Source organism: Xiphophorus couchianus, chromosome 3, assembly GCF_001444195.1.
Source record: "Xiphophorus couchianus chromosome 3, X_couchianus-1.0, whole genome shotgun sequence".
NCBI lineage: Eukaryota > Metazoa > Chordata > Actinopteri > Cyprinodontiformes > Poeciliidae > Xiphophorus > Xiphophorus couchianus.
In genome coordinates, this window is record NC_040230.1 from 19,850,697 (window position 1) to 19,866,632 (window position 15,936).

The following is a 15,936-nucleotide window of genomic DNA, read 5'->3' on the forward strand; positions in this document are numbered from 1 at the left end:
AAATCCTAGGTTTAACGGTTCGATCGGGTTCGTTCCTGCCGTGTGGTGTCCAACAATGGGCACAAAATAATGGCTACAAGTCCAGTGAACTAATTTTAAAACCAGGAATTAATCAGTGCTTTACTACAATCTACCTGCAATGCATGTGGCTAGTGTCAGCGTAAAGTCCTGACCAAATGAAAATCATTATAACCTGTTTACGTCACGTTAACGAAGAACAGCTGAAAAGTTACCGGTTTCGCTCCAACTCCTCCTCTTGTCTTTTCTATATTCTTTGCATGTTGAATAAACATTAATGTTGTTTCCAGTATCATCTCCAATGTCGCTGGACTTCGGGTTGCATCGTATCAGCTGTTTGGGATTCCCCTCCGTAATTTCCCCTCAGAAAACACTGAGGAGAATCCTCGCTTTCTGATTGGCTACCTGTCACATTCAACAGGCTGAGTTAAGATCCCAGTCTGGGAAAAACCCTGATTTAGATCGGAGCGGCAACGACGATCTACCATAACACACCACACAATCTTAGAAAGACCAACGTTTTAAGATTGTTGCAAGGGAAAAATGGGAGCAAAAAATCATGTAGTGTGAACTATTGCATCAGGTAGTCGTTGTGCCCATCTTCTCTATTTAAATCTAATTATTACTGAAGGGCAACATAATATACAGACTTCATAATCTGCAGTCTTTAGGTTGAATGCAGTATTTATTTTCACTTTGGCTTTATGCTGTTTAGTTTTTATCAAGTACATTTTTTGTTAATGGAGACTGAGAATCCATTTTGTTTTTGGTTGTTTTGTTTATTTTGTTTATCAGTTCCAGTGTTTAGTGTTCTTTTGAAAATAAAGTGTATCGAACTTTGGCAGGAAATCGCATGCATTATTACGTCATTTCCATTACATCAGTGTAAAAAGGTCTTCAAACAATATTATCGTTTTTCGCAATAATTTCTGAGACAATTAATCGCTCAGCAAAATTTGCTATCGTGACAGGCCTAGTCCTGTGTTTCTGGTTGCATTTCAGTGTGAGGGCAGCTTTACCAATGTGCTTTGGGGAGAAACTTCACAAGGTATCATAGAAGTTATAGAAAGAAAATGGAAAATGTTTGGAGAGCACAACAGTCAGAGAAATGAGAAAATTAGAATAGATGTCCACAGCACTCAAGAGCCATAACAGCAAATGTAACCCAGACTTTCCCAGCTGCTGATTTGAGTTTACTGGTTTAACCAAAGCGAAAGGGCGAGTCATCAGACTATGGAGAGTCTGATGACTGTAGTTTGTCATCTCCACTGATGTGGCTTGGGAGAAGAAAACTCAGGATCGAGGGGAGGTTCGAACTCGAGAGACGAGAGATCCATCTGTCACTCCATCCCTTAAAGGTGCATTGGGGAAAAGAAAAGTGCATGAAGAGCAAGAGATCAAATTGACATCGTTAGAGCTGTGGAAAGAGTTGAAGGATTGAAATGGATAACACCGACAATAATCTGCTTGATATCACATTGAGACTTACTGTGTTTTTTGCTCTGAATGCTTTGAGGACTGAAGTGGGTTTAATGAGTCTTATTAAAGGTTAATTGGAACACAAGTGGGATAAAGAGTGACATAGAAAAGATGACAACAGTGAGTGGGAGGAAGAGGAGCAGGGATAAGTGGGGAACAATGATAAAAAATGTTATGAATGGACGAACTAGTCACAAGTTATTTTGCAGCACATTGGAAATTTTGCTTGAAAGGCAGAGTGATCACAGAACATTTCTGAATTTTCTATCATAACCAGGCTGATTAAAAATATATGTAGCCTTATTCAGGCAGGTCAACACCACTTAGCATCACCCGAGATTCAACTAAAAGATTTAAAGCCCTAAAAACAGGTGACAGCGCACCAGTTTAGCAATCAGGCAAATGACACACAGGATACCACCGATAACATACAGAGGAACGGCTACAGAAATATGGAAGTAAAAATGATTGGAGATCCCGGAACATAATCGATCATCCCTGGAGAGTTATGTAGTGTGCCCTTTCCTGATCCGACAGAGGGAACTAATGGGTCTTAAAAATTAATTGTAAATAGAATATTTAGATCCTTTATTTTTTATTAACAACCCCTTTTCTCTAAACTTTCCACATGCACTTCAATTTTCTGTTAGAACACGCCTACATCACTGCTTGCCAGGACCACTACTGTCAGCTGGACACTGTCCTGTTGAGCCTCTAAAGAGAAATATGTAAATTGTGTTCCCTTAATGCTCAGGAGTTTGCATCTCATTCACTTTATGCCAATCATGAATGCAAATAGCCACATTCCAGACAAACGCTGTGATGAATTTAAATGAACAGAGAGGATGTAAATGATGCCACGTTCATCTGTGTTTAATTTGTGAAGCTGAGATGCATGTGTCCTCATTGGTCTCATCTTCCTCTCATCTGAACAAATGGACTGAGGATTCTCTGTTGGACTAAAGTCATTGTGGCAAAAGGCTGATCAGAGACTGTTGACATGTTAATGTAGAGTTTATAAGCACTTAGCTGATCTAAGTGCATCACTTGTTTTGTTGCACGTTCTCTGATTTGGAAAAAATGTCAGAAATTATAAGAGGTCAGATTGCATTAAAGATCTTAATGTTTGCACAGTCTGAGTTTTAACAAGATTGTATTGATTTCTGATGCTTCGCTTCCTTGCATAACATGCTGTAATTTCCTCTTCATATGGATTGTTTAAAGACCTTAGCAACTCTTAAAACACATCTCGCATGTTTTCTGCAAATATTTTTACTGCAGGATTTTCTTTTTGGAATGCAACTCTAGTTAATTAACTTTCTGTTTGAACGGCAGAACATTTAAATTTTTTTTTTTTTTTCGGAGCTGAAAGTAAAAGCCATTTTTAAAAGCACAGGTTTTGACCGATTTAAACTGTGAAGGTTAACAGGTGTCAAGGTTGAATGATTTCATAAGCTTTTAAAATGCAGAAACATTCAGTGACGGATAATGGTGAAAAAAAAGAAAGACTCAAAATTTCCCAGCACAAAGACAGACATTTGTGCTGAATGGAAGCAATGGAATCCTGTGATTAGTTCCTTTCATTCACACACACACCGAAAGTGGATTTGTCATCACGAGTGTGGGCTCTAATCTTCTTCTTGTTAAGCTAATCGTAGGAGAGACCAAGACGTCTACGGCGCCTGCACTGCTGCTTCGCTCCTAATAACAGACAAAGCCACATTAATCACAGCAGCTAGCTGATCCATTACAAGATGTGACTCCAGGCTGCAGGTGTGGAGCGTCCTCTTCACGGGCAGCGTGTGCATTCACGATGTGTTCAATAAAATAGTGCAATATTGCACCTGTTCCCATCACTTAGCAGTTCTTTGTGTGTAACTTGGCAGCTCTTGAATTGCCCGGCTGGTTTCTTAATTAACATGCCATTAAGAATTAGATTGAATGCAGTGTCTTAAGAAGGTTTCAATTAAGAAACCCAGGATTATTTCATAGAATAAATCATTTGGAAAATGTATCTGGTATTGAGAGCCTTGAAAAGAGTTTTCTTACACCAGAATGACAAACCTTCATGTGTATTATTGGATTTAATGGATTTGGAACATAAAAACAAAGTGACACACGATTGTAAAGTGAAAGGGAAAGAATGTATGGTTTTCTATGAGTGAAAAGCTAAAATGTGAGGCATGCGTTTTTAATCCTGCCCACTTACCCTGATACCCCTACATGAAATACAGGATAACCAGTTTCCTTCAAAATTCCCCTAATAATTAGAAAAAGAGGCAGAGATGAAAAGCAGGTATCTCTATCTATTCAATTACACCTGGATTGTTTCAGGTACTGTAAGTCTCCACCAGCCTTGCACATCTAGAGATATATATTTTTCTGCCAATTGTTCCTTGGAAAATAGCTCAAGATCAGTCAGATTGACTGGAGAACATTTCCTCACATCAAATTTTGCCTCAAAGTCACATTTGGATTTGACTGGGCCATTCTACATGCTCTGTTCTCAAGTCTTTACTAGCTATCGACAGATTTTTATGTATTGTTCCTTTTAATGCCTTTGCTGAAGAAAAGCTTCTTACTGGTATTTATTTAGGGGTATGAGAGCACAGGGGGCTCAATGCAAATTTTACTCCAAGACAATTTGTCACTGTTTTGGAGTTCATAAATGTATAATTTTCGTTCCACTTTATAACTTTGCTCTACTTTTTGTCAGCCTATCACAGCTGTCTTCCTGTTTGAGGTTGTAAAGCGACAACATGTAAAAAGCTATGACAGCATGAATACGTTTGCAAAGCTATATATAAACATTCTGTGTGATATTTAAGCCACACGGGAGAGAAATGGTTGACAGAAACCAACAGTTTGACACAAACCCTGCTGCTCCTAAACCGCTTGTTGAGCCACTCCTCGTTTTTCTATCACTGCTGTGATGAAATGACCGATGCGGGTGTGAGTGAGTGTTTATGTTTGTACCGGCAAACATTTCACCCACGCATCTTTTTTTCCAACAACCACGTAGGCTGGACTACTCTTCACAGTGCATTGTTTTCCGGCTTTTACTTTGCAGGTGGGAATACAACGCCTGATCCGTGGGCTCATTTGTTAGCCGAGGGCACTTTACAGAACACCGTTTTTTAAATTGTTTATACAGTCACGCTTCCTGTCTGACAAACAAATAGCTGCCTGTCAGTACATTAAAGCAACAAGTGCCACTGCTTTTACTCATGCATTAGTCAGCATCTAATGTACTAAACAACATAAATACTCTAATGTTATCGTTGTCCCGCTTAAATTGTCTTTTTCTAAGAAAACGTGCGAGCAGATGCGCCTGAAAACAAACAGGGGTCATTTGCAAATAAATATCTCTTTTGCTGTCAAACTGCGGGTCTTCCACTGCCTGCAGACTGCTCCTGTAATTACTGGTGATTTGCCTGATAGATTGGGTAGTTCATCCCATGGGTTGAAGGTTCCTCTGGAGGCCACGGTAGTGGAGCCGCAGCCGTGAACAAAGGACGTGGTGTGACTCATCCCTCTGATGGACCTCTGTGTCTCTCTCTTATATTGATTGGGTGACAATTAGCTTCAGAGGTCCTTGACGGGCAGGTTGGAATAAAAACCATTTCTTTTTATCCAACTGCTGAGCGACAGCCTGAGTTATGATTCGGTAAAAAAGATTTGCCAGGGGGAGACTCTGGGAGAAAATGGAAATTACCAGCAGCTGAAGTGGTGGGTGGTCATAAATGGAGATGCACTTTTTTTTTTCATATACACTCGTTTGTGAAATAGATCCATTTCCTATCATTTTTGATTGAATGATTTAGAAAAGTGCTCAAATTAAGAAGAAGGAATAATGTAACACATGCAGACAGTTCAATGCATCAGAACATCATCAGAGAGTTAATTTAATTCATTTCTAAACAGAAACTCAATGCTATTTTTAACAATGGTACAGTACATTTTTTTATACTTTCAATTAGGACTTTCTGTACATTCTTATTTTTCGTTTTTATATTTCTCGCCTTTGTCTGAATTTGTATATGTGAGAAAATGGTTATGCTGTTTGTTTGTTGTTTTTTTTTTGTCAATTTCCAGTTAGTCTGTAATGTTCAAATTTAAGCTGGGAAGAAAATCACAAAAATCTGATTAAAGTTGTTTCTTAATCTCACATCTGAGTCAGAAACACTAATAAATTTATATCTAATTGCTTTACATCATTAAAGACCAAAATTTAACTTATCAGCCAACATGTAGAACAGAAATCAATGTTCACTCTTAACAAAACCCCCTCACTGTGAAGCATGGTGGTGGCAGCACTATGGGAAAGTATGTGGGGAAGGTTTTCTTCAATAGGGACAGAGTTGAAAGAATACAAGACATCCTGAAATAGTTAATCATGTTTTTCTTTTGGAGTTCAAAAATCTCACTAGCAACACAGTTTTATGCAGTCATGTTTTATTTATTCACTTACATTTGCACAGACTTCAAATATTAGCTTCAACTGTGACCAGGTGCCACAAGTCGACTGTATACTAACTCAAATAATGATCAACAACATATTCTACCAATTACACAAGAAGCTCACACATCTCACACTTCTGTTTACAGCATAACAAGACATAAATGTCACGGAAAAGGAAGTGCAGAATTTAACTACTGTCAGTCAGTACTTCAAAATAAAACACACCAGAAAGAAACTACAGCAGTTTTCTCAGCAACAATAAAAGCAGTAAATATAATATTTGTATAATCTAGCATGTGTGAACATCTGCAGAATTCTTAAAAACTAAAAATAGTTTTCTTCTTTAGAAGAATTTGTCATTTTAAAAACGAAACAAATCAGGGGGAAAAAAAGTACTAACATCTTCACCGTTCTTACTGATGAAGATCCATTGAATGACTGTGCTAAATGTATACATTTAGAACAACAACTAACTTTTTTTTTTGCGTTTGTTAGAACAATGTTTTTTGGCAATAGATCTTATGCTGTTAAAAAACAACAACACACATTTCTTTCACCTTAAATGGTTCCACAGACTCAAAGATTCTTGGTCATACAGAAGGTTGTTGATCAGAAACTACCTTCAGATTTTGGGACTAGAAAGGCATACCTCCACACCTGACCTCTGACACCTGACCAGCTTTTGTTCTTCCTACCAAAATTACCAACCTCTGCTGCGCAACCCACAAATACATTTTCCTCACAAATGTAGCAACTTTTGAGAGAAAATAAATAGTATAAGTATGACAGTACAAGATTTATTTCCAAGAAGTGTTGCAACAGAGAAAGAGTCAACCAACCAAGAAAAGTGTTGCTTTTTGTGCTAAGTTTAAATGCTCTCCTATCAATTCTGGGCAAAAAAAAAAAGTCAAAGTGCAACAGAATATATATATTTTTAACTACAGAATCAATATTTACAGCGTTAGTAATTACACAACTCTTTGTTCACCCAACTCTAGCTCATTTGTGCAGAAACATAATCAAACAAAACCACAAAATAAATAATAACACTTTAAATATTGGCCATTAGAAATCCCTATCTCTACAGTACATTTCATACAGCGTGCAATGTTAAATATGGCAGCCACTCAAGTATGTCTTCTCTCGTCATCATTGGCACTAAACTACCCTCAGCCCCAGTACACCTTAAAAAATGCAAGTTGCTCATCTTTATACTACATTATATTCAGCTGAGCAGAGATGAAAGGTGATTGCTACTCATTCATGAAGGCAGTGCTTCTGTGTGATAGAGTTAAATACATCCAGTAATGCAAAAAAATATCTCATGTCAACATTCACTTGTAGAATCGCATGAAATCAAAGATGTGTCGTGACAATACCGCTACCGGTCGGGAGCTCAGAACCTTTTCAGTGTTTGTTGCCCTAACGCAGCCTGGGTTTGCGATAAGAATGCACAATAAATCAGCACCTGCATCGGTATCAGCCAAAGTTAGTCATTTTTTAACTTATCGCTATTATAAGAAAAACTGGGCCAAAATAAATGACTGGTTGTTTTTACAGTATCTAAAGTGCAGAGAAATATATACGATATAAATAATATTGGAAAATACAACAGTATTAATATTGGATATCAACATCGACCCAAATTTTAATATTGCTGCATCCCTGGACTGTATAAAAATGTTAGGTAAAACTAAACCATTGAAATATAAATAAGAACAAAGAAAGAAATGAATAAATAAATATCCAATGTTTTACATTTTAGTAGGAAAATTTAGTCGAAAACCTGAAAGAAATGTTCTAGTTTCTTTTCTGTTTTTTTATTCAAACTTTTTTCATACATTTTTTTTTGCTTTGAATGGAGAACCTAATAAATACAAACTGCAATTATAACAGTTCATAATTGTAACAATCTGCTGCTTTTACTACTACTACTTTACAGCTTTTGACAAAACATTTTCTTATGCCAACTACTAAATTCAGGATGTTTTTGAGTTAATAAAAAGAGAGTATGTGGCGCTGATGCTGTCAAATTGACGACTTTGAAGTCCTTCATTTTTTTTACAAGCTGCTACAATTTTTAGGATTATAATGTAATTTTTAGACATCCTTTATTGGATCATGTATGACATTTAACTTCAGAACTGTGCGTTTCTTAGAGCCACGATCATTAGTATCTTCAACAAAACCTTCTCTGCTGTTCTAACAGGAAGCTGTTATCCAGACTGCTATCAAATGCAGGTGATCTTCATCAATTACAGCATGTAATCTGTGGGAGAGTGACGATTACAATGATTCGTCTGACCATACACCATCACTGGCCTCAAACTGACCTTAAAAATACTCTTTAAAACAACTCACACCTGAATCTTCTCTGTAAAATGTGGAGCTCCCAACTATTAAAGCTGAAAATTATTCTTTTAGTCAAATAAAGCAGGGCCAATTACTTACTGTTTTTTTTTTTTAAATCTAGAAATACGATCTTGTGTGAATTAAATATGTTTTTTATGCAAAGCGCAGGGGAACATATCTAGATTTCTTATCGGCAGGCACTCGTATATTTTAAATAAAATGCTTTAATAATATTTTAAATAAGGGGTCACAACATGGACCCCATCCATGGATCATTCAAAGGTCAAGACCTCAGACTCCTGTGGTGGAGAACTGTGTGTCATCAGTCTGCAGTCCATCCTGACCCGTTTCTTCCTCTGACTGATCCGTGCTCTGTCAGCCAGGCGCTCTTTGCACCCCTGCAGGCACGCAAACAGACACGGGCTCCCTAGCGCTGTTACGCGCTCTGGAGAAGCTGCTCTGCTCCGAGCGGGAGCGGTACGGCAGACAGAAGTCATTGAAGCACCGCTTGAAGTTTTCATCCAGAAAGGCGTACAGCATGGGGTTCAGGCTGCTGTTGGCGTAGCCCAAGGCGATGCACAGATGCCAGCTGGCTACCACCAGGAGGTTCTTGTGGTTGATCTCCACCATGGTCTTGACGATGATGAAGATGTGGATGGGGGTCCAGCAGATGATGAAAGCCGCCACGACCACCAGAACCATGCGCGTGATGCGCCGCAAGTTCCTGTCCTTCTCCTTGGAGCCGGACAGTAGCCGGACGTTCTTCAGCCGCAGGATCATCAGGCCGTAGCAGATGGTGATGACGAGGACTGGCACCACAAAGGCGAAGATAAACACGCAGATTTTCATCACGGTGTCCCAGTACCACTCCGGCTTGGGAAATCTGAGCGTGCAGGCGGTGTTTCCTGAGGAGTTAAGCAATTAGTTTTAATAGGGGTCAAGCGTAGAAGCTAATTTGAATTAATAACCGAGCTGAAATAACCCTTCCTGGTGTGATCACTGCCTGAAGTCAACACTTACAGCTCAAACAGTAAAGAAAATTTCCAATAAAGCAGCCTTTGTAAATAATGTCGCTGATTTCTTTCTATATTAACCCACCTTTATCCGTCACCTTGGTAACCGCCATGATCATCACTGGCACTCCGACGGCCGAGGACAGGATCCAGATGCAGACGTTGATGAGCTTGGCTTTAGCAGGCGTCCGGAAGTCCAAGGCTTTCACAGGATGGCAAACAGCGATGTAGCGGTCCACGCTCATCATAGTGAGGGTGAAGATGCTGGTGAACATGTTGTAGTAGTCGATAGCAATGACCGCCTTGCACAGCAGCTCCCCGAAGGGCCACGTGCTCATCAGGTACTTGGCACTCTGGAAGGGGAGGGTGCTGGTGGCCAGAGCGTCGGCCAGAGCCAGGTTGAAGATGTAAATGTTGGTGGCAGTCTTCATCTTGGTGTACCTGGTTGAGTTGGAAGATAAGCAGAGAATTATATCAGACCCTTACTCACAGTGGCAGTGAATAGGCCTCAGCTGGCAAACATGGAGGCTTCATTGGTGGCTTTGAACACAAAATGTTCAAACCCGGATCACAGTTAATGCAGTGATTCATTTTGCTGAAAAACCAATCCAGACGCAAAGATAAACAGTGTCTAATAAAATAAGATTTCTAGCTAAAGTACACTAAATCCCCAGAAGCTTTTGTACAGTCTAAGAATGAGCCTATAATCCTGAAATGAGTTGATAAAAACTGAATAATCCAACAGAGGAACATCTTGGTGTCAGATTTTCTTTCTTAAACTTGTGTGTTTCAGTGCTTCTGCCAAATGAACAAATGTTTACATATCAGTTTCTATAAAACATGACAGTAGATGGTTACTAATTAGATTATGTGCCTGGATGTTGTGTTACAGCCTCAGAAGATGAGAGAGGAAAACATCATTGAATCTGACTGAAAGCAACGTTAGTGGTATTCACATAGATTCCCGACTAGATTGCAACATTTAGTCTTTGGAGGGAGCTAAAATGACAAGCTTCAAATCCAGTGTCAAAACCAAAGTATCCAGTATCCTCAATATCAGCCAATATTTCTGTTCTCTAGTTCAAAGCCACTTTAAAAAATGTCATCGCTGCAGCTTTGTTGAATACTTTGTAGATATACTTACCACTTCAATCATCTCAGCAGAATTGCTGATACGATTGAAGTTTCGCCTTGGTTCAGATCTTCTTAGTGATTCTGGGTTGTTATGTTTATTTCTTCCTTATGTCTAGTTATTTGTTAATTAGATTCGGTTTTGCAGTTCCCCTGTTTGTGTATTCTTCCTCGTTCCTTGCTATCACTCTCTCTCCTCAGTCTACCTTCTGTTCTCTACCTTCACACCTGCAACCCATTTCTAATCAGCCATCTGTTCAGTAATCAAGCTCCCCAGTATATATACAACTTGTTCTCAGTCACTCTGGTTCTCTCTGCTGGCTTTTGTTCTTGGGTTTTTTGCTCTACTCTGGCTCCCTGCGTTCCTGTGATTATTTTATTTTATTATAAAATAATCACATTTTTTTTAAAAATTAAGAACATATATCTATATATATATATATAGATATATGTTCTTAATTTTCTTTATAAACTTCAGTTATACTTACCATTTCTGCCTTGCTGCATTTGGGTCCTAAATCAACACTAACTCCTCATGGCAGTGCCAATACTAGTTACAGGGATTTCACTAGTTTGCAAAAAAAGAATTGCTATTCTTTTTGGGCAGCTATTAAACTTTTTTGAGTAGATGTCTACTACTAGTGCAGTAGTGAAAAGGTAGAAAACATCAAATATTTACATAAATTGTTTGTCACAGCCTCACATTGAAACTGAGAAAACTAAATCACACAGAATGAAAATGGATTTTTTCCAATCTTCATAAAATCCAATATATTGGTAAATGCAAGTAGTTATTTTTGCACCATTTCTAATCATCCACCATCTTTTTTCTATAACTAAATGTGTGAACATTATATCAATCAATCCAACAACAATCAAACCAGCTTTTACATTTCCCCGCCATTTATTAAACGGTGGCGTGCGTGTCTTACCGGATCACTCCGTACATAACAAGCACATTTCCCAGCAGTCCCACCACGCAGACGAGAGAATAGAGAGCCGTGATGCAGACTGCGATGATGAGACCTGAGGTGTCTCTGGCTGCGACCCCGCTGGTTTCGTTGCTTTTAGACGGTTCAGTCAGCAGATCCTCTAAGAATGTGGCATTTAAATAAGGAGTTGCAGACCCAGAGTAGACCTCCTGAAAGTCCTCTGAAGGAACTGTAGGGAACTCCATCACAATTTGGATGAGAGTTTAAACGCGCTGACAAGTTGAGCCTTTTTTTTTTTCTCCTCTACACGGCAGGTGTTCAGGAGCGCTCCAGAAAACAGATCAGATGTATGGCGCGCAGAGGATGTTGGACGAGTGTCTCTCCTGCCCGCTCGCTCAGTGCGTCTGTGCGCACTCCCATTGGCAGAGCGCGTCGGTGAGCGAAGAGAAGAGGAGAGGAGAGGAGAGATTTAGGGCTTATTTTTGTTTTATTAAGGCTTGCTTTTCAGATTTTTTAAAAAAGAACAACACACAAAAATCTTTATTTCCTTTTGTAGTTTTATTTTGTTCATATCACCTTCACACAGCAAATGTCATCTCAATGCACTTTGCAAAGCAAACTGATCCGATTCATGCCCAAAAGCATAGAATCTAATAAATCCAATTATTCTTATATATTTAAATTCAATTACACACATTCCCATTCAATCAGCTCAACCACAATTCAATGTATAATATTGTAACGATTCTGTGTTTTAGTTCTGCTGGGGTCCATATGGTTATTTGTATTTGTTATAAGTTGCATTGTGATCCTTTCTGTTAGAGTGTTATGGGCTTTCCCTGTCTGACTCTGCTGGCTCCCACTCTCATGTGATAGGCCTGTCATGTGGGCGGGGGATTGGTGGAGCGGGAGTACCAGGACCGGAAGTGGGGGAGAGTTCAGAGGGGAGTTAGCAACGAAGCTAACGGTTGAGTGTGCCCGTTTGTTGGAGGCGTGAGCTGCAGCCTCAGGAATAGCAGCTTGTACCTATTTGTAATAAACGCCGTTTGGCGGGACCACATCTCCGGTGTTGACGTCATTACAATATGAATGGACCTTACCAAGCTCCGCCCACAACTGACCTAGAAAATCCCACGTGGCCGCAAGTCTCACAAACAAAGCCTGGCGCGTGTTGTTTCTATATAAATATGGCGTCTTCCACTTCGACTGATTCTCTGCAGTGTATTTCTGACCCGATTAGTGCGTCATTTCTACCGGATTTTCACAATATATCAGCTACTACAATGGACAGAGGACCTAAGAAGTTCATGTCATCTTTTTTGGATGAGATCAAGGTGTTTGAGCAACAAGATGCCTCCAACATTGTGCACGTCACAGCAAAATGCTTTCGTTCCATGAGGAAAACGGCAGATCCACACACCCTCTACACACATATAGCTGTGGACAAGATCACTGATGCCTATTGTTCTTGCAAGGCTGGGTAAGTCGGGCATTCATCGTTTTGTAGGCTACTTTTGAAATCAGTGGGTGATTCCTGTGGTTTGTTGGCAAATGTTTGAGTGTGCCTAGGCCTGATACACTGTACTTGGTGCTAGCGTGGCTAACACGAGTAACAGTTTAGTCCAAAGCCTTTTCTGCTAAAATAAAATCTTTAGTGTATGTCAGATACAGACACGTTGCATATTCATCTGTTTAGCTAACGTAAGACTGTAGCAGACAGGCTTCAAGGTGTAGAAGTTGTATCAGTTCTGCCATTATGCTGTACTTAGCTAATGGGAAGCTAAGTGTGTTTGTGAGACGGCTACCACATAGAATGGGCATCAGCCAATGAAAAGCGGCCCCTGTGGTAAGGTCCATTGGTGGAAAGTTGTATATGCAAGGGAGTTCAGCACATTGTATAAAGTTATTCCCATTCTGACCAAATATGGTGCAATAGTGGAGAGAAACAAGTCCCTTCTAACAGAAAGAAACCTCCAACAGAACTGCTGCGACTAACTGAGAGCCAGAAGAAAATCCCACACTGCAGCACTCACTCAGCAGTACCTTCATTAGGAGGGAAAATCACAGAACACAACGAGTTACGGGCAGCAATTTATTGGCTTCGTTTAGGAGAGATGTGCAGTTAAAGGCTCGGAGAATTACTGGGATTTAAAAACAGCTACATGTTAGTGATGTGTCGGTCGCGAACGATCCGGCTCTAAGAGCCGGCTCTTTGAAGTGAACGATTGGAACCGGCTCCACAATGGGAGCCGTTTTAGGATCCTATTTGGGAGCCGGGTTTTTTTCTACAGTATATCTCTGTCTCTCCGCCTCCCTGTCGTTGTGCTTGTGCTCTGCAAGTGCCAGAGCCGATAGTTTTTCCCCACATCGTTTTTTTTTTTGTCCTGCGGTGCCTCGCTGTCTCTCCTCCCCCTTCTCTCTCTACTTCGCGTTTTGCTCTTCTGCCAGTGCTAGAGCGGAGAGGTTTTTTTTCCCTCGGTCGGTCCACTGCCCTCATGTCAAGCGTGTGCTCCACATCTGACCAATCACACATAGTTTCAATTAATAATGTGGCGGGAAAACACTGAAAAAAAAGTTTATCTCCACTTTTTTTGTGGAAACGGCAGGCAATTGGCCAAGATGTATAGCGTTCGTCGGCAGGTGTTTATGTACAGACACTCACTCAGCGGTCAAGAAGCACAGAAAGAAGGGGAGTCAGTGTGAGAACTGAATAGGTGAAAATAAATGAATGACAGAAAACGGAGCAAGATTTGGACTCATTTTAATGCTACATCAAGCTCCAGGGCAGAGTGCAGACTGTGCAAAGTCAGCATTTCCTGTCGTGCAGGCTCGACAAACAACCTGCACAAGCGGACATCACACGCATCGGTATTGCTATAGCATTGTTATGCGGCATTTTTACTCATCATAAGTGCTTAACAATGTCAATAATGAAACAAAATATTATAAAATTAGGTTTAAGCTATTAATTAATTAATAATGTCAAAAATATATATGGGGAGCCGTTTGGGAGCCGAAAGAGCCGGCTCTCCACAGTAAGAAGAGCCATTAGAGCCGCATCTCGAAAAGGAGCCGAAAATCCCATCACTACTACATGTACTTGGTCAACCTACATCACTCTGAACGCAGAATCTATTGTCCATGTTCGTCTTACACTTAAGAAGCCATGCTTAAGATTTCAATAAAAGTTACTCTGGGTTTTCATCACACTTCATGTCAATTTAACTAATAAACCAAGAATTTGTTGCAATTCACTAACAAATTGCAACAAATATTTTAATGTTAATGCTCTGAAAGTCTACAAGATTTCCTGAATTAACAATAAGAGCCATTCAAATCTATTTGATGAATTTGCTAATGTTTGACTTCTATTTTCTCCAACAGTTCACTATTTATTTTCTTATTAGAGCTTCTTATCCCAGCTTCCAGAAACCAGGTTGCCAAAACCAGCAACCGCTGAGAAAATGTCTCTGTGGTGAAGCCTAACAGCCTGATCAAACATGTCTGCACCGAGGCAAACAGATCAGAGCTCTGGCTGCTTCCAATAGTTACGTGCCTTTCATGGTCTGTAGCTCGTGTTAATGGGGCTTCATTAGAGGATGGGCTGTTCTCACCAGTCAGTGCCTTGAAATTACCTCACTAAAGCAGAAGATGCTGGGACTGATTAAATATTTAAGGTTTGAGGTCGTAGGAATGATCAGACAATTACATACATTTTCAAGGCAGTACTGAGAAATGATCATGGTCCTGCTTCATCAAATTGTCATTGAATTGTACTAATATAGATGCATTAGTTTGATATTTCTGCTTTTGATCCGAGATTAACAGTTAAATAAATCAAATATTTTACATTTTATGAATTCATCTGGGAAAATATTTCAATCAATCTGTATGAATTGATAAATGAATTTATGGAAACCTGAAGTGTTCATTTCCATGTGTCTAAATACTTACCTACCAGAAACTAAGTCGCTAAGCATATGCCTCTTTTGTCTTTTTGCCCATCGTATCCGAAACCTTCACGACTCTGTGTCTCTGGATGTGATCATGGTTGCCTGCTGAGAGCTGAGCGCTGATGTGAGCAGTGTTTATAGAAATCTGTCAGACAATTTCAGGCTCAGACTGCTTCTCTTGTCTCCTGTCTCTGTGTCTTTCAGTTGCATTTATATAAAATGACCTTTACCAATCTCTGCTTTTACAGAGCCACCATCAGCTCAGCGCAGAACAGTGATAGCAGGAAGATTAGGGCCAGCATGATGCCCTCACATTTCGGTTTATGTCAATTTAGAAAAAAGGGCATAGAGGCAACTGTGATGGAGACAATTTATACTGACCGAAGACCTGTTTCAGTAGAGTACAGAAAGTTTCCTTTATCAATTTTTATAAAGTTTACAGCCTAGAAAAGCTATAGTTGATATACAGTCATATTCAATGAATTTGAAAATTGTGAAAAAGTTAATTAAAATCTATAATTTAATTCACTAAGTGAATTAACATTTTTATTGAGATTAATTACACACAGACTGATGTTTTCTAGACTTTATTTCTT

At 39.5% G+C, this 15,936-nt stretch overlaps 1 protein-coding gene across 2 annotated transcripts; it reads right to left on the reverse strand.

The window, feature by feature from the left end:
• Positions 1-7,801: 7,801 nt before the first annotated feature.
• Positions 7,802-12,983, reverse strand: oprd1b (opioid receptor, delta 1b). Of its 2 annotated transcripts, none has more exons than XM_028013695.1 (3): positions 11,388-12,983; positions 9,410-9,765; positions 7,802-9,216 (listed from the first exon to the last, which is right to left on the reverse strand). In XM_028013695.1, exons 1-3 carry the CDS (start codon positions 11,630-11,632, stop codon positions 8,687-8,689), a joined length of 1,131 nt encoding a protein of 376 aa, XP_027869496.1. In that variant the 5' UTR covers positions 11,633-12,983; the 3' UTR covers positions 7,802-8,686. The 2 variants fall into 2 exon arrangements, with proteins under 2 accessions (XP_027869496.1, XP_027869497.1); XM_028013696.1 differs by lacking the exon at positions 11,388-12,983 and adding an exon at positions 10,469-10,851.
• Between the last annotated feature and the right edge of the window lie 2,953 nt (positions 12,984-15,936).

Excerpts from the sequence above, each read along its gene's own strand:
- oprd1b (XM_028013695.1), bottom strand. The coding sequence starts at position 11,632 with ATGGAGTTCCCTACAGTTCCTTCAGAGGACTTTCAGGAGGTCTACTCT. Across the intron at positions 9,766-11,387 it reads GTTATGTACGGAGTGATCCG|GTACACCAAGATGAAGACTG; the intron begins GTAAGACACGCA and ends CAACTCAACCAG. Across the intron at positions 9,217-9,409 it reads TACCAAGGTGACGGATAAAG|GAAACACCGCCTGCACGCTC; the intron begins GTGGGTTAATAT and ends TTAACTCCTCAG.